The 24,534-nt window shown below is 49.0% G+C and overlaps 10 protein-coding genes across 10 annotated transcripts; 3 read left to right on the top strand and 7 right to left on the bottom strand.

Moving 5' to 3' along the window:
• Positions 1 to 139: 139 nt before the first annotated feature.
• On the bottom strand, positions 140 to 4,357 carry FVEG_13222 (serine/threonine protein kinase; the record flags this gene model as incomplete). Its single annotated transcript, XM_018902598.1, has 3 exons — positions 140 to 2,848; positions 2,911 to 3,122; positions 3,175 to 4,357. The coding sequence occupies 3 exons, from the start codon at positions 4,355 to 4,357 to the stop codon at positions 140 to 142; spliced, it is 4,104 nt and encodes a 1,367-aa protein (XP_018761371.1).
• Positions 4,358 to 4,955: 598 nt separating this feature from the next.
• Positions 4,956 to 6,644, top strand: FVEG_13221 (hypothetical protein; the record flags this gene model as incomplete). The annotated part of the gene is made up of 1 exon (XM_018902597.1): positions 4,956 to 6,644. The coding sequence occupies one exon, from the start codon at positions 4,956 to 4,958 to the stop codon at positions 6,642 to 6,644; it is 1,689 nt and encodes a 562-aa protein (XP_018761370.1).
• Positions 6,645 to 6,940: 296 nt separating this feature from the next.
• On the bottom strand, positions 6,941 to 8,197 carry FVEG_13220 (hypothetical protein; the record flags this gene model as incomplete). The annotated part of the gene is made up of 1 exon (XM_018902596.1): positions 6,941 to 8,197. One exon carries the CDS (start codon positions 8,195 to 8,197, stop codon positions 6,941 to 6,943), a length of 1,257 nt encoding a protein of 418 aa, XP_018761369.1.
• Positions 8,198 to 9,057, bottom strand: FVEG_17467 (hypothetical protein; the record flags this gene model as incomplete). Its single annotated transcript, XM_018906721.1, has 2 exons — positions 8,198 to 8,559; positions 8,613 to 9,057. The coding sequence occupies 2 exons, from the start codon at positions 9,055 to 9,057 to the stop codon at positions 8,198 to 8,200; spliced, it is 807 nt and encodes a 268-aa protein (XP_018761368.1).
• A 434-nt stretch (positions 9,058 to 9,491) lies between these two features.
• On the bottom strand, positions 9,492 to 10,901 carry FVEG_13219 (hypothetical protein; the record flags this gene model as incomplete). The annotated part of the gene is made up of 3 exons (XM_018902595.1): positions 9,492 to 9,634; positions 9,699 to 10,521; positions 10,566 to 10,901. 3 exons carry the CDS (start codon positions 10,899 to 10,901, stop codon positions 9,492 to 9,494), a joined length of 1,302 nt encoding a protein of 433 aa, XP_018761367.1.
• An 849-nt stretch (positions 10,902 to 11,750) lies between these two features.
• Positions 11,751 to 13,309, top strand: FVEG_13218 (fumarylacetoacetase). The gene is made up of 2 exons (XM_018902594.1): positions 11,751 to 12,768; positions 12,815 to 13,309. Exons 1-2 carry the CDS (start codon positions 11,838 to 11,840, stop codon positions 13,159 to 13,161), a joined length of 1,278 nt encoding a protein of 425 aa, XP_018761366.1. The 5' UTR covers positions 11,751 to 11,837; the 3' UTR covers positions 13,162 to 13,309.
• A 253-nt stretch (positions 13,310 to 13,562) lies between these two features.
• On the top strand, positions 13,563 to 18,114 carry FVEG_17466 (hypothetical protein). The gene is made up of 6 exons (XM_018906720.1): positions 13,563 to 14,042; positions 14,100 to 14,161; positions 14,223 to 14,342; positions 14,399 to 14,597; positions 14,648 to 15,223; positions 15,288 to 18,114. Exons 1-6 carry the CDS (start codon positions 13,660 to 13,662, stop codon positions 18,067 to 18,069), a joined length of 4,122 nt encoding a protein of 1,373 aa, XP_018761365.1. The 5' UTR covers positions 13,563 to 13,659; the 3' UTR covers positions 18,070 to 18,114.
• Positions 18,115 to 18,170: 56 nt separating this feature from the next.
• FVEG_13215 (maleylacetoacetate isomerase) lies at positions 18,171 to 18,853 on the bottom strand (the record flags this gene model as incomplete). The annotated part of the gene is made up of 1 exon (XM_018902593.1): positions 18,171 to 18,853. Exon 1 carries the CDS (start codon positions 18,834 to 18,836, stop codon positions 18,171 to 18,173), a length of 666 nt encoding a protein of 221 aa, XP_018761364.1. The 5' UTR covers positions 18,837 to 18,853.
• A 1,055-nt stretch (positions 18,854 to 19,908) lies between these two features.
• Positions 19,909 to 20,628, bottom strand: FVEG_13214 (hypothetical protein; the record flags this gene model as incomplete). The annotated part of the gene is made up of 1 exon (XM_018902592.1): positions 19,909 to 20,628. The coding sequence occupies one exon, from the start codon at positions 20,626 to 20,628 to the stop codon at positions 19,909 to 19,911; it is 720 nt and encodes a 239-aa protein (XP_018761363.1).
• Positions 20,629 to 22,260: 1,632 nt separating this feature from the next.
• Positions 22,261 to 23,790, bottom strand: FVEG_13213 (oxidoreductase). The gene is made up of 6 exons (XM_018902591.1): positions 23,704 to 23,790; positions 23,565 to 23,657; positions 23,051 to 23,520; positions 22,588 to 23,005; positions 22,471 to 22,538; positions 22,261 to 22,422 (listed from the first exon to the last, which is right to left on the bottom strand). Exons 1-6 carry the CDS (start codon positions 23,755 to 23,757, stop codon positions 22,341 to 22,343), a joined length of 1,185 nt encoding a protein of 394 aa, XP_018761362.1. The 5' UTR covers positions 23,758 to 23,790; the 3' UTR covers positions 22,261 to 22,340.
• Between the last annotated feature and the right edge of the window lie 744 nt (positions 23,791 to 24,534).

The following is a 24,534-nucleotide window of genomic DNA, read 5'->3' on the forward strand; positions in this document are numbered from 1 at the left end:
CGTGCATACCATGACCATGTTACAGCGGCTATCTTTTGGTTTTCTACAATGTGATTCAATTGGCTGTAAGAAGCTTAAATTTGCTACCGGAAATGCGTTACTTAACACAGAAGTACAAGAATCCGCACTTACATAAAGCTCAAGTCACAGCCGTACCATCAGCAAGGTGAAGCATACACTCATCCACTCCTAACTCACCCCAAGCTCTTAATTTACGCAGATGAGCTGCCACACTTGGTTCATTCATACCAACGGAACGGCTTTCAAGTATCGCCAAGTGCTCCGCGACGTTGACTTGCATACTCCCCGAGGCCGCAAAGTTCTCTAGATCCCACTCTGTCTCGCTCTTCCTGTGCATCAACCCATTGTATCTTTGATACCTTCCTCCCATCCCTTGTAGAAATGTCTTCATGCGCTGTTCGTTCGCCCGATAGGTACTCACTGCTTCTTTATACTCATCCGGCTGTTCGAGTCTTTGTAGATGACGGCATTGCTGTAGAAACTCATGGACTTTTAGGAGCCGGCGGGCTGTTATGTCGAGAGGTGTTTCGCCATAGGAGTTAAGAAGATTCCACTCTACGTCTTCGTCCTCAAGTTCCTTTAGTGCTTCCAGATTACCACACTCAACTGCTATGTGTACAGCAGAGCCAAATTCTGAGTTCACTGCATTTAGGTATTCCGACTCCGGGTACTTTTCAATAATGGCGGAAATAAGTGGACGAGGGGCGCGGGCCCTAAACCCTGTAGGGCACTCATCAAGCATGACAGACATGTGAAGAATAGATAACCCTTCGTTGGCAGGCGATTCGGACGGTATACACGCACCAAAGAACTCTTCCGCGCTGGCAGGGGTAAGATCGAGAAGAAATAGAATCTGCTTATCGAAGTTGCTGTACTTGCGGCTCTTTCGGATAAGACGTGCTAGGAGGGTAGTCTCATCGCCGTCCTCATCTACACGACGGCATGACACGTCACAATGCTCACTCTCGTACAGTTCGCGCGCACGTGCCTCGTAGCCGCCCATGACGGCCATCTCAAAGGCAGAAATGCCGGTATCTTCTTCTACGATGGGTAAAGGTGTGCCTTTGGGCGGCATCATGCTTGGCTCACCTACAGGTTCCATGATGCTGCGCCCACCAGGCCCGGGACGTATCGTAAACGACACTTTGAAGCCCTCCTGTGAAGACTTCTGCTGCAAGATATCCTGGCCGACATCAGGACCAATTGTTTCTTGAAGCGGTGGATCTCTGATCAGGTCAAGCTTGAGCTTTGATCTGGCATTCGACTCGAGGCGTTCTTTGATATCATACAAATGGCTGATGAAGTCTGGAAGCTTGTGTCCTTGTATCGATGCTTGAAGCAGAAATGATGACTCAGAATCCCGTGTTTCTCTTTCGGCAAGTGGAAGAAGGTACTCAACCGCCTTCAAGTCCTCGACGTCCAGGGCAGTCTGAAGTGTTCTGATGAGATTCGTTGTGGTAGGTTGGATTTCCAAGGACCTCAGATGGTTCAGCACAAACGGCTGGCCGTACAAGGTTGCTGCCGTGAAGATGGAGTGTTTGACCTGGGTGATGACATCCCAATTGACCACGTGGCCCTGAGCTCCGCGCTTCAGAAAGAAGGTGATGGTCTCTTCGCACCTCTTGATGTGATCTTTCCCATGTAGTAATACCCGATCGTATAGGCCCTGGTACCAGTAGTCGACAGCGCACCAGAGCGGATCGACCTTGAGAGAGTGCGTTTCATAACACAGCCAGTCCAATAACTGCTCACATTCCTTGCCCTCGGGTAATAGAGCCTCTAGGACGTCCGACATGTGTAGTCTTGCTGCATAATGAACAGGTGAATATGTCCTCCCACGTTTGTGGGCAGCCATGGTTCCTGTGTGCGGCTCATATTTCTCTGCTCCGTTAAATGGATCCGCGCCAAGAGAGACAAGTACCGAAACTGCTGTGAGGCTCCGCTGCGCTACAGCAAACAAGAGAGGCGTCGCATCAGTAAGACTATCTCTCAAATCGAGTTGACCAACGGTGCATGCAGTAGCAAGGTTGCAGCGGGCTTCTAGATCGACACCTTTATCTATGAGGAGCCGTGCTAAAGGAATGATATCATCATCTCCAAAATGGGCCAGGAGATGTAGTGGTGTTAGTCCGGAGGTTTCGTCTCTTAGTGGTGTATCGTGCTCGATGAAGACCTTGGCGATTCTGTAGTCACCCTTCTGGCAAGCCTGCATCAGAAGAGAAGTGCAGAAGTCAGGGTCGAGACCCGGTAGCTCTAGAACCTTTTGCAAGCTGACATTCCAGCTCTGGTTGACCAAATACCTGCAGATGAGCGGGAGCCGGCCTCTCAATTTGTCGCTGTCCGAAAGCTGGTTGCTTTCCGAAAAGGCCTGATCCGAAGTCGCAGAGATATCTGCTTCCTCCCTGACACGCGCACCCAGCGCTGCCGTCTGATCTTGCAATGCCTGAGCGCATCTCTCTGAGCTCAATCTCTTCAGAGAACGTCGATCTCCAAGGACAGCCAAATCGTGGAGCCATCCCTCTTCAACCTTTGGATCTATAGGATTCGGCATTCCTATCCAAGCAAGTACCTGTCCCAGCGAAGAGCGGGCCTCTTCATGTCCTAGTTTGGCAGCAGTCAGAAGATATTGTCCGGCTTCGCGAAGTGAAGGTGGCGAGGTAGCAGCAGACCGGTGAAACCCAATGAGCCATGTTGCCATTGCATACGCCGCGAGGGATCGTGAGGTTTCACAGTATGAGTCTGAATCGGCGATTTCTCGTATCTGAGTGATTATTGCCGTGGTGACTCGGCCGGGAAGACGTCTGAGTCTGCTAAAGTATGTATTGATCTAGATGCATGTATCGTATTAGTCCTGGCTGGGCTTTTCCAAACCTTGTTGGAAATGCTTACCAAGATTGTCCTTGCAGGTAGAGGGACTAGGATTATATGTTCCCGCTCCTCCAACCTAAGCTTCGTCTCGTTTGTGTGTAGTTGAGATGGTTCTGGATGAGGGTAGTGAAGTGGTGATATGGCAGGTTCGGGATCGAGCTCTTGTTGACTGCCTGTAGCCGCCGTGGACTGGCTTACTACGTCCTCAACTTGGACCAATGGTGTATCCTCACCTAGTTCGAGTCAGGTCTCTTTGGTGCTGAACAAGAAACAAGGAGCGCTTACAGTGGCTGAAATAAACCTCTTCTTCAAGAGGATCAAAAGTCTCAAATATTTGGAGATCGTCTTTAATGGCAGATACAATCTCATGTTGAAGCATAGTCCTCAAAAACTCAACTGGGAGTGCGGATTCAGTTTGAACCTCCTCCTTATTGGAAAGCATCAAATCGAAGAACTCGGAGGTGAGACCTGACACTTTGTCTGTGAAGACACGTGAACTTGACGAGTCATTAGTGTCCTTCTGCATTCTGATAAAGGTTGCGAGGGCACCGTCGTCAGTTTTGAGCTTGTGTAGTGACTCAACACCATCACCTGACCCATCTACTTGGTCAAGCACCTTGCCCATGAAAGGCCCAATCAATAGAAGGGATGCCACGAGCGTCAAAGAATAGATATCAGCTTGAAGTAAGCCTTGAGCACCGATGGCCTGCAAAACTGTAGGACTTTGCCACAAGGCAGTTCCTGATTTGAGCTTGATTGGTTCATGTATGTTGGAAACCAAAAGCGAGCAGCCAAAATCGGTAAGCTTTGCGCGTGGCCGGCCCTTTTCGTCGATGAAAACCAGGATATTTTCTGGCTTCAAGTCTGCGTGTATGACGCCGACGGTGTGAAGAGCAAGCAAACCTTGAAAGCAATGGATTGCTAGACGCAGCCTATCTCTAGCATCAAGCGCCGTCGAAGTTTCAAGGTATTTGCATAAATCACCTCCTTGGGCTGTCTCCAACACAAGAACAGGCATTATAGCACGGTCGTTATCAACCCCCCAGCAGATACCAACCATGTTAGTGATGTTCTCATGCCTCCGGAGACGCTCGTTCCTGAAAATTGCGATTTCAGTGCAGATAGACTCTGAGAGGTCCCGGCCTTTCTTCGAGTCCCAATCCACCATTTTCTTTGGGACTCGGAGGACAACGTCATTGAGATGGAGCATGGCGAGTCTATGGATGGTGGTCATTTTGAACCGAGAATCGACGTATTTTATCAGTGTGCTTGGTCGGCTTCGCATGACCTGGAATGAGCCGCCAGACGCAAAGGAAGGCTCTCTTTCGAAAGCCTTTTCATCGATGCAGATGTTTGCCAGCACTTCTTCTCTTGCGGAAGGACATGTGCCTACTGCGTCAATGGCGGCAGCGAATAGAGGCAAAAGCCCCGGCATGGATCGTTGTGATTCCTTCGCGTGGTCTGTCATCGTGGAGCTGTCGACGGCGTTTAGACAGGGCTTAGGGAAGATACTCGAAGCGTGTTCCTTGTGCCCAATAGGCCATAAAAAGTGATACTCTGAGTTGACTGTCCAGGGCTCTTGCTAAACGGTCTGCTCGAATGATGCCGCTTTTTGAAATGGAAGGCCAGTGTTTAATATGCTCACAAAGCCGAGAGTGGAGGCGCGGTCTAGATTTGCATCGTGCAAGACGTGGAAAGCTTCGATACAGCACATTCTTGTAAGTCCGCGCGTTCTGAAGATTTAATTCGCATTTAGCTAGCATTAACGCCACAAAGCGAGGCTGAAAGCATTACTACCTCCGCTGAGACCAGTCCATGTACTGATAACACACAGTGGCGGCCTCTCAGGGCTCTTTATGTTGCTTTAGCGTAGGTAGGCACTATGGTGGTGGCGGCGGCAGAGACCCGTGAACTAACGGAGGTTCCGCTAGCAAACGGAGGTCTGCTCCTCAGATGAGTGACAGCATGAGGGCCCTCCGAAATAAGCATGAAAGGAATCCTCGTGAATCAGAGTATTTACGCCTCTGCAGATATACGCAAAACCAGCTTCCCATTACATACCGAATATGTCTGGTCTCGAAGCTATCGCAATTCTGGGATTTGCCCTTCAAGTCGTCGATACTACCGTCAGGGTCATTGATCTATGGAAGGCGACAAATGAAGTCGGACAGGAAGTCATCATAATAAAAGCCAGACTCGACATGATTCGCGCCCGTCTCAAGACCTGGTCACTCGGCTGGGGGCGACTAACGGAAGATGACCTCAAGAAGAGTCCACGCTTCAATGAATTCGGAATTCTGGCTCTGAGATATGTCTTGATAATCCAGTATCGTCTCACGGCACTGGAGGATTTCGACAAAAAATATCCCTCGTTGTTTCGAAATGATCGCGTTCTAGAGGGACAGCCTCGCTCGGCTGACCGCGGCCTTCAACTTGCTTTAATTGCTCAAACGGAGAAGCCGAAAGCTAGAGATCTGGAGCTACTTCAGGAGGAGGTATCTTCTATAAACCATGCCAACATAATTCAGCGATGGAGATGGGCGCGGAAGGGGGGAGAGGGTATGAAGATGACAGACCAAATTGCCGTATTAGTTGGAGAGCTCGAAGATTTCTTTATACCCCCACCTGGCGACCAGATAGAGTCAGTTGACTTTGATCCAAAACAGCCACCGGTTCAAGGTTCTGAAGAGGATGGAGCTCTCAAAGTAGTGCAGGGTATCGCTACCTTCAAGGGAGCCGCCAAAGAGATGACAAACCGAATCGACACCATGTACCAACGAGAATTACTACGAAGCCACCGAGGAATCAAAAACGAGAAGAAACTAGACAACACAAATGAACACTCCACCACGCGCAGTCTTGCACATTTCAAGTCTCGCAACATCAACAACACACCTGTGATGATCGAGTGGATCACCGTACCAAGCAGCTTATCTGCTGAAATCAAGGAGGCTTCCCAAAACCAGATACACGACCTCGCTTTACTACTACACTCAGAAAAGAAGCCTCAAGAGTTCAGGACTCTAGAGTGCATAGCCATGGTCGATATGCCCGTCGCAGAAGAAGAGGACGCGCAATACGGTTTGGTGTTCAAGCTTGAGGAGGGGCAGCAGGTTTATACGCTTCTGGAGCTGCTGAGCAGGGACGGCTCTACGCCCAAGTCTCTCACTGAACGGTTGAAACTTGTCAAGCTGCTTTCCAAAACACTGCTGTTTCTTCATTTAGGATCGTGGCTGCATAAAGGTATACGGAGCGATAATGTCCTATTTCTGAGTAGCGACATATCGAGTGTTGATCTTGGCGCGGCATACATTGGTGGTTTCGACTACAGTAGGCTGTTTCGCGAGACGAGACTGACTCAAAATGTTGGGGACAATCGATATCAAAATCTGTACCGGCACCCTGACCATCAAGGCCTTCCAGTGCAGGAGAATGGCGAGTCAGCTGACAGACCGCCTTTCTCATACAAAGCCGACCTGTACAGTCTTGGTGTCGTGCTTGTGGAGATTGGTCTGTGGTCGCCGGTCATCAAGCTTTTAGACGCTCGGGGGACTCAAGACGAAGACAAAAGTGTGAAGGAGGCAATACTTGATAAAATTCCTGAGGTCAGGATGAGGATGGGTGATGCTTTCGCTGACGCAGCCTCGGCGTGCTTGAGGAGTGACTTTGAAAATGGCGAGGCTGGACAGCCAGAGAGTGTTCAAGAGGCTTTTTATCTATCTGTAGTGAGGCTGTTGGAGCGTTGCTACCTATGATGACTAGTTTGATATGGATGATGTTTGAGCTTATTGAAACGAGATATTGTTCGAATAGGAAGTGAAGGCCTGAGGATCAAATAGATTATGAATTATAAATGGCTTGTCTCTATGCCATGCCTACGGGGCCCCAAAGCGACACTAGAGACCTGTACTGTAGGATCAGACTTACTTGCGAACTGAGTCTTATTTAGCTACCAGAGCCTAATCTAGGGTTACAGACTTACACTATTACTATTGAAAGACTTGTCTGAGACTCCGAGAAGCGTTTACATGCGTTCAAAAGAAGCGAGATTTTATATCAAAGTTATTTCGCTAACGTCGTCCAGGCGTTGATCATCCAGTAAAGAATCATCCTCGCTCTTGAACTCAAGAAGCCCATACCGGCAGTAAACCCCCTCTCCTTCACCAGGCACTTCGTGCACTAATAAGCCCACGACACACAACGGGTCAATGGCTGATCGACCTACAGGCATCCACAATACGCTTGAGCCTCCTCCCCACTCCGCATCGCAGTTCTCAACACGAGACATATGGCGCATAACTCGACGATTTGAGTCCAAATAATAGCCACATTCGAATCTCACCATGTCACCCGAGTCACTAGTCTTGATGTATCCAAACTTATTCCTCCCAATGTCTAGTTGGATAATGGGCGCTCTGATGTAGAGTTTAGAGGTAGTGGCCTCCACCGTGCTTATAGCCCCAGGATGCGTAGGGAAGCGTAGAGGCCGCTCGGGGTGGTCATCCCGGATGTAAATCGGTGTCCGACGGATCCTCATGAACTCAACAGGACAGCCCGATGCCCAGCACCAAGACGGTAGCTGCGCGGCCTCAGGTCTCTTGCATGCCCCATGCCAGCTGAACCAATGATACCATACAAGGCCCTGCGCAAGACTCCCTCGGAAGAGACCGTTAAAGTATTCGGCATTCAAACGTCGAATGACCACAGACGCAAGGCCATGAATGGCATATAAACGATCCGTCTCATACGTCAGCTCTGTGCTTGAGAAATCAGCCACAAGCTGATACCACCCCTTTGAGAAAAGTATGTCTTCATCAGGCATCGCCATGACTTCTCTCGGTGTAAGGTATCGCTCATGAGACATTTCCATCTGCGGGCCCATAGTTTCCCATGGATCATTTTTGCCCTCGAGGAAGAGAGAGCTCTGACATTCGAGAAATACTCCCCGGATGGTCCAATGAAGTATGCGCTTTGCTAGTGCCGCCTCTTGCAAACACCATCCACGTTTCGTCAGCGGCGACACAAGGAGAGGCCCCTTCCCACCTGGTTTCCTGTGATCTGATTTAAATATGGCATATCCTGGATCTTTATGTCCCGAGATCTTAATGGCGATGTCGTCTATAGGGAATCTTGCGAGCGGGCGTTTAGTCAAAAAGCCCTGTTGGCTATCAGTCGCAGCCGATGCAGCTATACAACAATCAGCGTTCGAGTAGTAATCTCCCATTCTGGCCGATTCTGAGTGGAAGTCGCCGCTTGGTCCCTGGATGATACATATTGCATCCACCCATAGGTATCGATACCCTAGCATTCATGTCAGAAGGATGGCATCTCGGATGGTCTTCGGGAGTTCTGAGACAGAAAAGCCACGAAGCCGTGCGTTGAGATTATTCTCTGTCGTTTTGGAACTTTCGTTGCCGCTTCCCCAGCAATAGCTGAGGATAAGGTAGGCAAAGCCTTGGATGTGATTCGAGCTCTTGACATCGACGAGTTTGATCGGCGAATCGTTCCCTTTGCCAACATCAACTAGTCGAGTTGGTAAGCCTGAGGCGTTATGTTCGGGTCCGCAGTTTTCGTGATCTGTGAATCTTGCACAACAGCTCTCCATCCAAGGCCGGATTTGGTGCTCAATCAGATCAGCCAATTGATGTTGGATGTTTTCCTCGGTGAAGTCTAGGATAGGCTAATATCAGTATTGAATGGCTTTGGTAAGCATTCGGCACTACCTTTAATGTGACGGGTCTTGAGTTTTCCCATAGCCTCCAACTCACTGCACTCAACGTGTTCAAACCTAGTTCCTGTAGAGCCAAAGATCACTCGACCGTTGTGCCGTACCTGCGGGTCGAATGTGAAGACCCCTTCGATCTTTGTGATATGTAGCTCAATTGACCCCTCTGCAAATTCTTCTGACTCCAAAAGCTCTTTGGTCACTATAAAGTCGTTGATCATCAATGACCAAATAAAGCGACATAGTACACAACCCTCCTCAGCTGATGCTTGAACAGAAGAGAACGTTTTGTTAAGATTTAGAAACTCAACAAGGAAACTGTCGGTGTCAAGTCCCGATGGCCACGGAAAAGATGAGCAGCTACTGCAAAGTTGCAGAGAGGGGTGGACGATATCAACGACGGTAGCATCGACAAATTGAGGCGAACTGTTGCTATTTCCCATTGCAGTGATGAGTGGCGGCCGATGGTAAATGCCGAATGACCGAAGAATATAGTCGTCGCAGATAAAGTAAAGGTTGATATTTAGACATCAGCTTTCAGGTTTCAGGCAAGTCCAGCTGTGAATCCACGGGGAAGGACGATTTAATGGCATGCAACTTGATGACTTACATGTTGATGAAGTTAATGAATCAATCATTAAATGCTGGATCAAGTTCTGAGTTATCCGACATGGCAGTGCAAAGCTAACCCCGCAATTGATCATGACCTTTCAGGCTCCCTCTCCATACCAACCAATGAGAACATGAATTTTCCGGCTCACGGCCACCAGGCAGACGCTCCAGCCCCGACCCAGCCTTCCTCTACGCCACTACAGTTGAGGCTGCTTGGATGGGTACATAGTTGGTGGCAGAACACTAGGCGTTCCAGGCCTTCTGCTCAAGGCATATCGTTAAGAGCTTCCATTTCCTGATTTGGCGTTCGGGGAGGGACTAGCGCCTCTGCCTCTTCTGTCCCAGCAGAGGCCACAACACTAACGTAATGCTTATTTGTCCGGCTTTCGTTTACACATAAACCGTTCTCTAATGGACACAGTTAGTCCTTGACCTGCCTAGAAACTGACCAAACAGACGAAGTAAAACTCACTGTAAAGAATGACAATTGCTTCTTCGATAACCGGAACCCAAGTCGCAAGCGCCAAGATCTGCCCAAAGCCCCAAGATCCCTCCGATTCCTGGACTCCGCCGCCATTTACACTCGCAATATCTGCCCTCAGTGTGAAAAGACTTTCAAGGGCCGTCCACATGAAGATGAAAAAGAAAATTGAACTCGATACCCTCCACGGTACACGAAAGAAGAGCCAGCCTAGCACAGGCACTTTATCTGCTAGCCTCTTGGTGCACTTCCCAACAAGGTATGCCAAACAAACGAGCATCGCAGTGACCACCGGAATAAGGTAAAAAGCGAAGATCACACGGCTGACTTTCAACGATGCCCTCAAGTCCCAGCAATTCGCCTCAAAAGGCACTCTTCCATGTAACCTCGCTGCAGCTTCGGCAGGAGAACTCATGCACATCACGACCGTAAAGAGCAACCATATGACGAAACCCATAAAATATCCAGAATTGCGCTTCCGCTCAATATCAACATAGACAGGAAGGGTGAGGAAGTAACTAGCGGTCAAAATAGCACTGGCGAGTCGAGACATGTTAATGTCGTACACGCTCTCCTTCCGACCGCAGATGATCAGAGTAGCGAGTAGGACTGACGCTGCCAAAAGTCCCAAGCCTGTATGGAATGCACCGAGGCTATTGTAGAACATGCTGCGAATGTTGTCCCAGACACCTTGTTCCTCGCATGGTGTTCGAGTTTTGAAGGTGGTGTAATCGTTCCCGATATACATACTGCTGAAAAATGATGCGACGTAGAGACTGGGGAGGATGGCACCCATTAGGTAAACGAAAATCATCTACTAATATTAGCACCATCTCAAATCTCAAGCAACAGTCTTACCCCGACGCCAACAATGTCCGCGTTGCCATCCAACTCCCAAACCTCGCACATTTCATCCTTGCATATACTCATAGGCTTGTGAATCAGCCACTGGTTCATCTCCCTGTTGGCGCACTCTTTTGCGCAGAAGAACCAATTCATGGCTCTATACTCGGGAACGTCTGTGCCGCCAAAGGATTGCAGATAAGTCACGAGATCTGTCATGTTGATTGTCTTGTGGTCGACCCATGGTACGAGGAATGCAGCGGCCGCTTTGCAATTCGTCCAGGGCTTGTAGTTTTTGATAGCCATATCTATGCCTTTGCATGAAAAGGCGCATATATCAAGAGTGGCCATGGTAATTGGATGCGTCGGGGAATGTTGGGGAACTTAGTGATTAGTGGTGGTCTAATTGCCCTAGGCGAGGAAAAGCTGTACTTCTACCCATTACTTCGAGACGTGCACTGGACTGTTGGAAACTAACTATACATAATGCTAGCTAACTAGTGTTTATCTCTAACTATGATCAATCTCCTTTCTTTAACGGAGCTGATCGCGTTCAAAAGCAAGGTGAAGCGTAGCCTCGTGATGGACAGGGGAGAGTTGCAGGAGATTGCTTGAATAGACGCCACCATGCATGTTCTATCTATGTTGTCCTTGTGACTTGACGATTCGCTGCATGGCTGAAAACAAAAGGTAGGTTGAAAATGACCCGGAACGCTCTAGAACATCAGGCCATAGTCTGGAAGTGTCACCGGTGCAATGATGCCATGGAAGTGGGTGACATGAGACAAGAACGTGGATAGTGATATATCAATGGCTGCAGGCAAGAGGGCGCCCCCAAGACGAGGAGGTCACCTAGATGAAGAACACATCTACTTTTATAAGGTAAATACGGTTAATGCTGGAGCAACGATGATGAAATCCCTTGTATTTAATACTTTGGGGCAACTGATTATCCATCCTAAGATTCATCGTGTTTTAAGATCAACCATATCTGAAGCCCTTATCTTATCGCGCTTATCATCATCCATCGTCTTATCTTAAGATTGTATCTTATCGCTCTTATGGCGCATTTCTCCGCCGAGGCCGCTCTTCAGCCGAAGTAACCGACAGCACCAGCAACGGAATAATCGGAACCATTTCCGTTCCGCACCCCGCGTTAGCCCCGGCATCCAGCCCCGCTAAGTCGGCTTCCAGCGGCTCCATCACCAACATTGTAATACAAAATAAAACTGACGTCGACATCTACAACCCTACACAAATCTCCTCATCTCGTTGCATTCATTCAAAATGTCGTGGCTTTCTATCCCCGCCGAGTCTCATTTCTCCATCGCCAACATCCCCTTTGGCATCATCTCTACTTCATCAAATGCTACGCCTCGACCTGCTGTTGCGATCGGCGATCATGTGCTAGACCTTGATGCTTTTGCAAAGGGTGATGGATTCTCCGGTAGTTCTGAGATTCAGAAGCACGTTGGTGTGTTCTCGCAACAGTCGCTGAATGCTTTTGCGGCGCTGGGTCGTTCATTCCATCGCGCGACGAGGAGTTATCTTCAAGACGTCTTTGCGAAGGACACCAAGAACCCTGTGTTGAAGGATAACCAGAACTTTCAAGACTCTGCTCTTCTTAAGCGCTCCGATGTCAAGAACCATCTCCCCTTGACTATTGGAGATTACACCGACTTTTACGCTGGCAAAAACCACGCCTTCAACGTCGGCTGTCTCTTCCGCGGTCCTGACAACGCTCTCCAACCCAACTACACCCATCTCCCCGTCGCTTACCACGGAAGAGCCAGCAGCGTTGTCGTATCAGGCACACCCATCCGCCGACCCTGGGGCCAAATCCTCCGTCCTGGTAACAAAGTCCCCGACCTCGCACCATGCGAGAGGCTCGACATTGAGCTCGAGATGGGCATGTTTATCTGTCGTGAGAACGAGATGGGAAGCCCTGTCCCCATTGACGAAGCTGATGAGCATATCTTCGGTTATGTGCTTATGAATGACTGGAGTGCGCGGGATATCCAGGCTTGGGAATATGTGCCTCTTGGTCCTTTCACGGCTAAGAACTTGGGGACTAGTATTAGTGCCTGGGTCGTGCTGGCTGATGCTCTTGAGGGGGCCAAGGCAGCTGGTATTAAGAACGATAATGAGATTCTGCCTTATTTGAAGGAGAAGACGGAGAACAATGTCTTGGACATTGACCTCGAGGTCGAAATCATCAGTAAGTTCATCGACTCTCTTAAGATACAGTGACTAACCAGGTGCAGCTGCTGCTGGTAACAAGAACCATCTTAGCAAGACAACCTCACGCAATCTGCTATGGTCGTGGCCCCAGATGATTGCTCACCACACCATCACTGGCTGCAACCTTCGACCTGGTGATCTTCTCGGATCAGGTACCATCTCCGGTACTGAGTCAGGCACCGAGGGCAGCATGTTGGAACAGACCAAGGGCGGTAAGGTACCCATTCAGTTAAAGGATGGCGAGGAACGCAAGTTCATCCAGAACGGTGATACGCTTATCATTCGTGGTGCTTATGGAAGTGGTGATAAGAAGGTTGGCTTTGGTGAGGTGTCGGGACAGATCCTCGAGCCTCTTCCCCTGTTCAAGTGAAGCAAGTCTGGTCAAGCATATAGGTAGTAGGTGGTATAGAAAGCCGAATAGACTTTGCTTGCTGTAATTTGTTTTCCATATGTATAGACATTCTATCACTAATGCCTATGTGGATATATTAAGGAGAAAATTTATTTTCTATACGGTCAACTTGTTCCATGTCTTAGCCATTTCCTGGCAGGTGTCCATTGGGGGTTCTGGACCTCGGATGGTGGCGCTGCTGAGCGACATTTTCAACGCCAGCATCATTAGCGTCTGTAGCTGAAGTGTCAACCATTTTCTCATTGGAGCACTGCTAAGGGCATGATCAGACCATCATGCCATCGACCCAGCCGCACTGCAGGACAACATAAATAGAACGACCTCGAACCTAAGGCAGTCAGAACCTGTTCGTGGTAAGTTGCAGTTGGCATGTTCTGATTGCGCTTTTAGAGTCAATATCTGCTCGTTCACGATCATCCTTGGCTCATCCAACGCTGCTCTACACTTGCACAATTGATGGAACCGGCCTCTGCAATCGCAGGCCTTATCGGGCTAGCCCAGCTCGTCGGTCAAACCCTTGTGCCATACGTGATCACCGTCCATGGGGCACGCGAGGAGATACAAAACCTCCAGAATGAAGTCCTGGCGCTCTCAGACTGCCTCGCAGATTTTCAGACCAGCCTCGAGAAATATCACTTTCCTGGAGGCAAGCTCAACACTTCGACGGCTCTAGGTCAGGCGATCAAGGACTGTAACGACTTGCTTACGTCACTCCGAAAGAAGTTGACAAAATGCAGAATCCTTATCTGGCCGTTCTGCGAGAAGGATACTGCCAAGTTGATACAGAGAATTCAGGGATTCACACAGATTATTCACTTTTCAATGTCCACTAGTGGCTTGTATGACATTTCTTCCGTCTTTTCATTCATACCGGAGGTTATACTCACAGTTTGTAGTTCTGTTCTTTTAGAGTCGTCGCAAGAGGCTTCCGCTGAGCTTAGAGCGATTAGTCTCCGACGTAAGCCATTTCTGCTTAACTCTCAAGTACAATTACATAAAAAGCTAACAAGGAGCTATAGAATCTGGAATTGACGAAAAGATGGCCAAGATATTAGATTCGCTCAAGTTTGCAAATAGTCTGTCCGCAAATGTTGAAGGCGTCATCAATGCGGCATCAAGAACCGAGATCCTTGTTCAAGGTTCGCCCCAACGAGCATACTTTTATAAACAAGCCCTTTTACTAATCAGTGCAAAGACCAAACCTATGAAGCGTTTCTCAAATGGCTATATCCGGGAGACTCGAGCCAGAAGCACAACTCCATTGAGCCGTGTAGTCTAGAGGGCTCTTGCGAGTGGTTCTTTGAGAGCCAAAGCTTCCGCGATTGGATCCAGCAGAAAGAGTCCACCACGCTTTACTGCTATGGAGACCCAGGTGTCGGCAAGACGTATCTGACGTAGGTTTAGTCCATGGGTTCATTGCAGTCAACGTGCTGATCATAGTAAGCTCTCTCGTCATTCAATATCTGGAGACCCTGCAAAGCTCTTCGCCGGTGCGCTTGGCGTATTTCTACTTTTCGTTTAGTGACCCGGCGGCCCAGGAACCTCAGAACGTGCTACGTTGTCTGATAAGGCAGCTCCTGTCGAATTTTGATCGTGTACCGAGCGCGGCCGGAGATCTCTATAAACTCTTCGCGAAGCGCAAGCCGGTTCCTTCCTACCAGGTTCTTAGCAGCACTTTCTTCCAGCTCTGTTCCTCAACTTCCGGTGTAGTTGTGGTCATGGATGCTCTTGATGAATGTGACGCCAAGCTGCATCGAAGACGCATACTCAAATTCCTCAAGGATTTGATGGCGGCCAAAGTCAAACTATTTGCGACCAGTCGGCCTCATGTCGAAGAGGTCAGGAATTTGTTCTCGGCATCTTTAAGCATCGTTGCCAGGGCTAGCGAGTCCGATATGAGGTCGTACTTGATTGAGAAGATAGACGAGCGACGAGAAGAGTCTGAGGAGGTATATTATATGATTAGCAATGAATATGGGGAAGAGATTGTCAACACTCTTGTGGAGAAGGCGAATGGCATGTAAGTACCAACTCCCTAAGTTTCGTATGATAGAGTCCATTCTTATCCGGTGCTAATTGGATAGGTTCATTTATGTGGCGCTCCAGATCGAGAATATCCTGAGCCAGCCAAGTCATCGCGCGATGAAGGAAGCAGTAAACAGTCTGGCGGACGATCTGGATGGAAGTTATAAGTCCACCATGGACAGAATCAATAGCATTCCCATCAAGTCGTGCGTCACGTTGGCCTACCGAGTGTTTCAGTGGATATATCATGCCAAACGGCCGCTACATGTCGAAGAATTGCGTCATGCTCTTGCTACGACACCACATGAGAGCTCGCTCGACATCGAGAGTCTGGTTCCTGCACGGTTCCTGCTTTCTTACTGCTGCGGACTTGTTATTGTCAACAGTCAGCAAGTTATACAGTTTGTACATCAGTCTGTGCAAGAGTACTTTTGTGGGCATAGAGCTGAGCTCATCCCCGATGGCCACAAGAACTTGGCCCTGACCTGCATTGCTTACCTGTCCTTCGATGACTTCATTTCCGTAAATATCGACGATCTCGAAACTATCAAAGCGCTACCGGAGCGATTTCCTCTCCTCGACTATGCCGCAACCCATTGGGGCGACCATGCCGCTGACGATGCTGATGAGGCGGTTCTCGCTGTGGTAGAAAGGTTCTATACTCGCACCCGTAACCTTCAAGTTTGGGCAGCATATGACCTGCACTTGAATTCCGGGTGGCCTTCGACACCGGGGGACTTGTCACCCCTGCATCTGGCCGCGCGATTCGATCTGACGACTTGGGCAACCATGCATACGACGCGATTGGTGGCTGACCTCAATAGGCCGACGTCACTCGGGGACACACCGCTTATGATAGCTTCACAGTTCGGGCATGACACCTTTGTTCGACTCCTCCTCGCCCAGCGGAATATCTCTGCCTCCCTCAACGCAGTCGACAGCAGTGGCTTAACAGCAATTTGTCGGGCCGCCAAGTACAACAAAACAGCAACCTTATCAATTCTCCTCGAAAAGCAAGACGCCGATGTCAATCTTGGATGCCCTCTCTTTGTTGCACTAACGAACCGGTCCTTCACCGCATTTGATACCCTCATCGCCACACGAAAAGACCTAGACGTAAACACAACTGATAGGGAAGGTCATACACTGCTGTTCTATGCTGCAAGTGAGATGTTTAGCAGCGCAGTTCAGACGCTGCTTACGAGGGATGACTTGCGGCCAGACGGTGGCACTGGCGATATGGGGGCGCTGATTGTTGATTTGATTGAGGATCAGGACATTATGACGAACGAGGAGATAGAGTCGCTTCCGGTTATGGCTCGTGATATAGCGTCATTCTTCTGGAACTGCAGGATGAATGATGTGAATGGCAACAAGGAAGGGCCAGATATACCATTGGACTGGTTTCTGGCCTGTTGCAGCTGCTTCATGCAGGATTACCCACATATGATCGAGGACTGGATCGATGCTGGCCAGATCGACCCCAACATATGCGATCAGCGGGGTCGGACGTTGTTCTACGTCGCAGCCTGGAGATCGGATATTGACCTGGCGCAGAAGCTCATTGATCATGGAGTGATCCCGAAGCAAGACAAATACGGATGCTCACCCCTGTACCATGCTGCCAGGGAAGACTGCAAAGACCTCGTTCAAATTTTGCTCGATCACGGTGCCGATGCGACATGGAGGGATCAGGATGGGGACACGGCACTACATGCGGCGGCTTTGGCTGGTAAGGCGGCCAACCTACGTGTTCTCCTTGATCACGGAGCCGATGCGAACGCAGTCAACGAGGCGGGCCAATCTGTGTTACACTGGGCCACTTGCGGCGGAGATTCTAAAACGGTCAAGACGTTGCTTGACCGTGGCGCTGAGGCGGACATGAAATATGAGCCGGGAGGCACGCGTACACCATTGGCCCTGGCGATTGATAATGTAGAAATTCAGTTGGAGACGGTGAAGGCCCTCGCAGAGCACGGAGCAGATCTCGGACAAGTGACTGTAGGAGGATTCACGATGCTGCATCTGGCAGCATCCCATAATCGAGCAGACATTTGCCGGTTCCTCTTAGATAGAAGAGAAGCCATCGTCGATCCTAACGCGATAAGTATATGCATGCAAACGCCATTAAACCTGGCCATGCGTGGCATGGATCTCGAGAGCATTGAGGTATTGATCATGCACGGTGCCGATCCCACTGCGAGGGACATTTACGGATCAACTCCGCTTGACTGGGCTGCACGCTGGGGACCAGCATGGGATAAGATGCCACATGAGGCGAAGATGCAATATAGATCCACTAGTCTAGATGTACGGACTCGGCACCAGAAGGACTCATTGTTCTTGTTGATCGACAAGGCCCTTGATGAGAAAATGGACGATATGAGATTGTACGGGAGTCTAGGCATTTTTAACACAATAGGGCATATCCTCCTCTTCCTGAACGACAGCAGAAACGCCGACATGGACAAGGCAGCTCAGATAGCCTTCGAGCAGCTCACCGAGGTGAGGCGTGGCGAGCGAGTTCAAGATGGCACAATCCGATGTACCCGCTGCCGCACCAGGTCGGACAGGTGGAAGTATCCCAATCGATACGTCTGCAGGACATGTGCGGCTGTCGACCTGTGTTCAGAATGTTTTGGTAAGAGAAATGATGGCTGCGCGACGGCGTGGTGCTCGGATCACGAGTTCATTGTGGTCCCGCGTAACTGCAGAGACACTATGCCTAGAGGGATAGTGGATGTTAGCAGCGATGGCCACGGAATAACTCAATGGCTAGGCTGCTTAAGGGATCACTTCATATTAGAGGACTTTATAGGTTCTCCCATAATAGTATCGTAATGCTTTTTGAACAGACATATCAAGCCCAATGCCTTGGTGAACTCATGAGTGTACTAGGTATTTATTTCCTAAGTGCTTGCAAGCCAATCATTTCTATTCCATCAAGCCTTGAGATTGTCAGGCGTGTCAGGCTGGTTCTGCCAATGCGCCTTCACAACAGCAGGATGATCCTTCAACCCCTCCACAATCTTGCCAATCGTCGGAAACAGCGTCAAATCAACCCCAAACCTCTCAGCATTCCACATTGCAGGTAAAAGACAAGCATCCGCCAGCGTCAACTCATCACCAACGCTACACTTCCCCGCAGAATCCTTGACTACTTCCTCATAGGCCTTGAGTCCATCAGTCATGAGCTGCTTATTCCACTCTTCTGCATTTCCACCGAGTTCTCTAATACGACGCATGATGCGCAGGTTTGTAACGGGCTGAATGTCCGCACAGATGATGTTGATGAGGGTACGCACTGTTGCGCGTTTTTCAGGGTTGGAAGGGAGGAGAGGATGGGAGGGGTGTTTTTCTTCGAGGTATTCTAGGGCTGCGACGGATTGGCCGATGCGGAAGGGTTTGTCTTTGGAGGCGTTTGAGATGAGAACGGGGACTGATGCTGATGGGTTGAGAGTTTTGTGAGTGTCGGAGAGATGCTCATTCTTGAGAAGATTGACAAATGCTAGTTCGTAGGGAATTCCTTTTGCATTGAGAGCGATGCGAATACGCGCTGAGCAGGAGGATCTGAAGTAAGAGTAGAGAGTATACTGAGAGTCAGACATATTGGTAATTGATCAAGTTACTACTGTAAATGAGAGCAGTTCAGCAGAAGAGAAATAAAGGACCTCCGCCCGACGACCCGAAGCCAAGGCCACGCCCTTCTTATGTCATGAGAATGGTTGTGCAGGTATGTTGTCATTGCGTAGAGCGTTACCCGTTGCTAGCCTGGTAGTGCCGAACTCGAATGTCTTGGTGGTCGGAAGGATTCCGGTGGAGTGCGGGGTGAGTGTGACAATCCGGGGTGGCTCGGGAGAACGACGGCAATCTTCTTATGGAAGGGGAGTAATTCCGCTCATGATAGCCGGCTGAGTCATGATCTCAATGATTGAGCCAGCTGTCTCTTGAGATGACCCTCTGATAGTAGAGAATTACTCTCTCAATGTGATAAAATACGCTTGATAAGTGTCATTACAGGATTCAGTGTGATTAGCAATCACCTATGGGCTTACATGGAAATCAGGAATATTACTGCTGTTACTTGTCAAGATGTTTATTTGTTTCGCTGTTTGAGTCTATTATTGAAAGAGAGAAAGAAATCGCATTTGTATTCATCGATCCAATGCTATACTGCATGACTTGCTTCATACCAGTTCTGATCCGAGTATGGTATCATGAAGGGCAGAGTGCATAAACTCCAACGCCAACGCCAAAAACAAATAATAAACCAACTGCTGAACCAAAAAATAAGATTGCTGTTGATGATGGTTGAGTGTGGGAGAGAGAGAGAGAGAAAATCGCGATTTGAATCCAACGATGTAGCTCTGTGCTGCATGGGCGAACCATGGCTTGCTTCATACTACTTCAGACCCAAGTAAGGTATCAAGAAGAGGAGAATTCATAATATCCAAGGCGGATAGAAATATGACCAAACAACTGCGGAACCAAATATTGCTGTTGAAGATGGCAGAAGCAGCGGATGACAAGTCGTAAGCAATGAGAGATAAAAACTCGCTGATCAAGTTGAGAATAATGATTGATTGAAGTCGCCAAAAAGAAGTCGACAGTGACTTGACCGCTAGCAATGACTGAAGCCGCTCATGACAATACAGCCAGACAAATAGACTTATGTGCGCTTTAAAACTCCAGCAAAGACTGACCGCGGACAACTCCATTGTAGCCCATGACCTGTGGGTACATGCAACTAGCGATCAGGCTCTGTTGCTGCAATGCAAAATACTGTTGCTGAGCTGCCAAGGCAAACGCTTGCTGAGGAGTCAGCTGGGTCAACCCATGAGATGCTCCGTAAAAACCTGGACAAGCAGGTGTAAAGAAAGAGAGATTGGAAGATGGCGAGAGAGGAAGAGATGGTGATAAAAGAGGTGAAGATGGAGGGGAGGGTACAGTAGGCATAGCCGTACATCCAGAGATCTTTGCTCTGTACCCTTTAGGTCGGTACTTGGCCTGAAGAAACCTCCCTTCCCACTTTGTGGGATGATAAATAACGTCATGTCCACCAGGGACAGACGGGTTGATGATGACTCGCGCTGGTCCTGGATCCATACCCATGGACTGTTTGTAGCTGCCCTTAAGGCAGAGGGGATACTCCAGCCACGGGCCGGCTACCTTGAGTGGTAGTGCCTCGCTGTTACGGAAAGTATGAGGGTATGTAGAGAGATGACTGTACCCAGGGACTTGCTCGCTTTGCTTGCGAACTTCATGCGCAGGGATCTTCCTGAATGGCAGGTCCTCTACGTCGGAAAGAGAGTAGTAGGAGCATATTGACAAACTGTCATCCATGTCATCATCTGACCTACTCATGTGGTCCATGACTCCCAAGTCTGCAAGAGAAGGCATTATCGATGATGAAAAGTCCAAGAGAGTGTGAGAGAATGAGAGAGTGTGAGCCGGTAAGGTACACCAGGTGATGTAATTGTATTAATCGTTCTGCAGCTCAAGAGCGTCGAACAAGACTATCGTACAGCTGTGACCAGGAAAGTATGGCAAGTTCGTCAAAAAGGTACCAAATGAGTTTTCAGGAAACGCCAGAGTGAAAGAAAACGTAGCTGAGCTGGTGAGACTGGCGGAAAGTTCCAAGAAATCAGGTGACCAAAGACAAAAGTGCTGCAAGCAAACTGGCTGAAAACTGAGAATAGATTAAAAAGGACGAAGAATCGAAAGAGAAACAGAGGGAGAGAAAGTCATTACTTATACTCAAGGACCGGAGAGAGTTTGAGATTGGGGGCTGTTGTGCCCTGGTGGCTGAAGCCTCTTTTAAAGCCCTACCCTTACGCCAGTCCACTTTGTGATGGGACAGAACTTCAAGGTTTGAGAGGATATGAGAAGATTAGTTGAACAAGGTTTTGAACTGACTTGTCGCGATATTCACGGCCGCAAAGCTTATCTACCTAACTGACGCACCCTCATTCTGGTCCACTTTGATAGACAGAGAACTTCCCGAATATACAAGCGTTGCAGGCTTGCAGCGAACCAAGTGGCTAAGTGAAAGACAAACTATTCCTTTGCGCAAGTTGTTATTCGCCCTGGGGTTCGTGAGGACGACGATGATGGAGGCCGCGAACGTGGTGTCGCGAAGCTTTTACATGGAGGCCGTAGCCTTAGTAAGAGTCATACTAGCACAGGGTTCTATCATGACTGTCTGGAATCTCAGCTAACTTTGGATGGAAGAACAAAGCAACACGCTGACGTCTCCCGATAATAGTTGTCGTGATGAGTGAAGTGAGACTTGACCAAGACAGCACTGTGAGGAATACACTTCAGACAGCGCACCAACTTCATACACGGTGGTCCAATAAAGGAGCACTCAACTGTATTATGGCACGAGCGTCAGAGATTCGGGAAATGGTACAAAGGAGTGGCGTGTGAAGTGCTGCGATGCCCTTGGACCAGCCAGCACGATATTCGCGGCCGTCGGCGAGGAGAAACGTCAAGTATGCTGCCAGGTTGCTACAGCGTATAGAAATTACCTCCATTCAGTCTCTTTTGTCCCCCCGGGGCGCAACAGAGCTGTGCTGCCAAGCGTGAATCGGCAGGCGAGGCTTACATAGCCACCACAGGTTCCGTACGACATGTCAATACTTCTAAGAGCGTGTGATCATAGTGTTCATCTGTTGGTTTGCTGCCTTGGTATAATGTTATTGTGAATGTCGCCTACGGTTGATTGGACCAACAGACTTGCTACTGGCATGGTGATGCGATCTAAAAAAGATATAAAGCTTAGGCTTCAATAACAATATATTGAGGGTTTCATCTGTCGCCAATTACAACTTTCTTAAACTTAAACTCTGTATTGATATCCAATTTATTGTGTGAGCAGTCGGTATGTTGCTTAGACTTTGTGTTCTGCTGAGTTGACAGGCCAGGCTTCCGTCAGGCATCTGACCCTGAGTGACATTGAGTAAGTTCACAAGCAGTCACACGTGAGTGTATAATTTTCAGTCACGGCCACAGCAAAATGTGGAGCGAGAGTGGCTTTGAAGATTTCTTGCATAACCAGCCAGTCTACCTTGTACAAAATTAACCTTCTAATCACTGACTAGGCAGTCACCTCAAAGATGGTAGTCATCCTGTCGCGTGACTCTCTGTCCCCTCCTCTCCCAGACGCCCTCGATGTTCATATCTCTTGACCCACTGCAAACACGTCAGTATCTAATATGCAAAACCAAGCAGGAAACTTACTCGTCTCTCCAGATGATGGTAGGTTCACTCTGGCCCTTTCCAGGATTTCTAAACACAATATTCTTTTTCTATACAACCTTTAGCCACGATATTTCAGCATGCTTGGGTAGTACGTACCAGTCCGAGTGATAGGTGAATGGCAGGAGGATCAACCGTGACGTTCTGCTCAGGTCGGCCACCGTTCACCATAGCGACGATGTTCTGCGCTACGACTTGCGCTTGTCCAGCTCCCGGGCGCGCGGCCTTGTGAGCTCCGCTGTCGGCGATGTCACCACATGCAAACAGGTTCGAGTACTCGGGGTCGGCAAATTGCAGTGTCGGCGCAACTCGGATGAAGCCATTGGCGGGGTTGATAATCTCGTATCCAGAAGTGGGCTGAAGATCTTTGAGGAACTGATTATTCGGCGTTTGGCCTGTTGCAGGAATAACGAGATCTGTCTGTATCTTCCGCCCGTCCTTGAGTTCTAGTTCAAATGTCGATCCGTCTGTTGGGAAGCCCTTCGCTGGGATCACAGCTCGTGTTCCGGTGATAACACTGCTCCGTTAGCATTCCCATCTTGTACTGTGAAAGCTGACTTACTCAACACCAAGCTCCTGCAATCTATCCCTCAGAATAGCATCCATCTTCTCATGATAAAGCTGCATAAGCCTATCCCTCGAATGAACAAGCGTAACCTTCTTCTCCGGATAAACCTCCCCCAAATCCGTCGCCATCTGCACACCAACCGCACCACCGCCAACAATCACAATAGACTTGGCATTCTTGATTCCCTGCTGATAAGATCTAAAGTACTCAACAGAAGGCTTTTTCTCATCGTACTGCATGTTACTAGGCGCTTGGAGTCGTGTTCCCGTCGTGACGACAGCGTACTCAAAGGGAATTTCTGTTGAGCCCTGCCATGGTCTGTCGAGGGTGAGTTGGTTCTTTTGCAGGGAGACGGCGCGGGCGCGGACGATGGTGTGGTTGGGGGCGTTGGGGAGGGAGGAGAAGAAGCCGGTGTAGGGGATGAAGGCTTTGTGTTCGTGGTCTGGCACGATGGCGAATCGGGGCTGGGGGTGTTAGTTTGGTTGAGAAAGGGTTATGGGGAACTTACAAAGGCGAAGAGATGGTGGAAATGGCTGTGAGGTTCTATCAACAGAACACGGTGAGTGACTGGTAGAAGTGTAGCCAGTTCTTTCACAGCCGCCTAGAATTGTTAGTTAAACCCATCACCGTCCATAGAATGTACTTACAAGCCCAACATACGAGCCGCCAATGACAATAACGTTCTTCAAACCTGCAGTCATATTGAATAGCTCACTCCAACAATCAGATAGAATGAGAAAACAACATCAAAAGTGAAAGCGATCTCGGTCTTTTTATCAACGCCATCTTATCAATCTACAGTACGGGGTCCCCGCCTCCGGATGTACGCTTTGCCGGTTATCCGAATTTAATTCCGAAATCGGCTTTTTCCATCGGCATTTTAGGGGTTACTTGCACCAAACACGAGTCAGCGCTAGAGAAAAGCCATGATTTTTAGTGCGCGGCTTGGAGATACGGCTTTTGGACCTGCATGTGAAGGTGACGAGTTTCCTGAATTGGATGGGTAATCTGGTGATTGCTTGGCATGGATGAGATCTTGGATGTAACGGTAAAAGTCATACGGATGTATTATTCGGCCGAGTCCAGCTTAGATGATTGAACTTGAACTAGGGAGATCTTCATGTAAAGATCGGTGAGATGCTAGATTGTGGGATGCCGATGCAATGACTTTGTAACGCGCGGCTCGGCTCGGCTCGGCGCTTAATAATCTGGAGCGGGATGAGATGACGAAGCCGATGACTAGGCAAGCGTAATAATATTCAGGTCCAGGCTTTTCATATTCGTAGCAGTGTCACATTCAAGCACAAGCTATGTTTTCTAGGCTTGAGTGACTCTCGCAGCCTGATGATCGCTCTGTCTCTTTAAGTTATAAGGACACCACTTTGATCCCGCCAGACTGGAGGTGCTGAAGTGGTGGACCCTATTGAGTGAAGACACGCAATGACTGATGCAGTAACCAGTCTGATGGCTTTCCACCA

The sequence above is a fragment of the Fusarium verticillioides genome, chromosome 6, assembly GCF_000149555.1.
Source record: "Fusarium verticillioides 7600 chromosome 6, whole genome shotgun sequence".
Taxonomy (NCBI): Eukaryota; Fungi; Ascomycota; class Sordariomycetes; order Hypocreales; family Nectriaceae; genus Fusarium; species Fusarium verticillioides.

Bases quoted from the DNA above. Each gene is read 5' to 3' on its own strand.
- FVEG_13213 (XM_018902591.1), bottom strand. From the start codon at position 23,757: ATGACTGCAGGTTTGAAGAACGTTATTGTCATTGGCGGCTCGTATGTT. The intron at 23,658-23,703 runs GTAAGTACATTC...TAACAATTCTAG, and splicing joins GCGGCTCGTATGTTGGGCTT to GCGGCTGTGAAAGAACTGGC. The intron at 22,423-22,470 runs GTAAGTTTCCTG...ACGTGTTTGCAG, and splicing joins ACCATCATCTGGAGAGACGA to TGGGTCAAGAGATATGAACA.
- FVEG_13218 (XM_018902594.1), top strand. From the start codon at position 11,838: ATGTCGTGGCTTTCTATCCCCGCCGAGTCTCATTTCTCCATCGCCAAC. The intron at 12,769-12,814 runs GTAAGTTCATCG...AACCAGGTGCAG, and splicing joins CCTCGAGGTCGAAATCATCA to CTGCTGCTGGTAACAAGAAC.
- FVEG_17466 (XM_018906720.1), top strand. From the start codon at position 13,660: ATGGAACCGGCCTCTGCAATCGCAGGCCTTATCGGGCTAGCCCAGCTC. The intron at 14,162-14,222 runs GTAAGCCATTTC...AAGGAGCTATAG, and splicing joins TAGAGCGATTAGTCTCCGAC to AATCTGGAATTGACGAAAAG. The intron at 14,598-14,647 runs GTAGGTTTAGTC...GATCATAGTAAG, and splicing joins GTCGGCAAGACGTATCTGAC to CTCTCTCGTCATTCAATATC.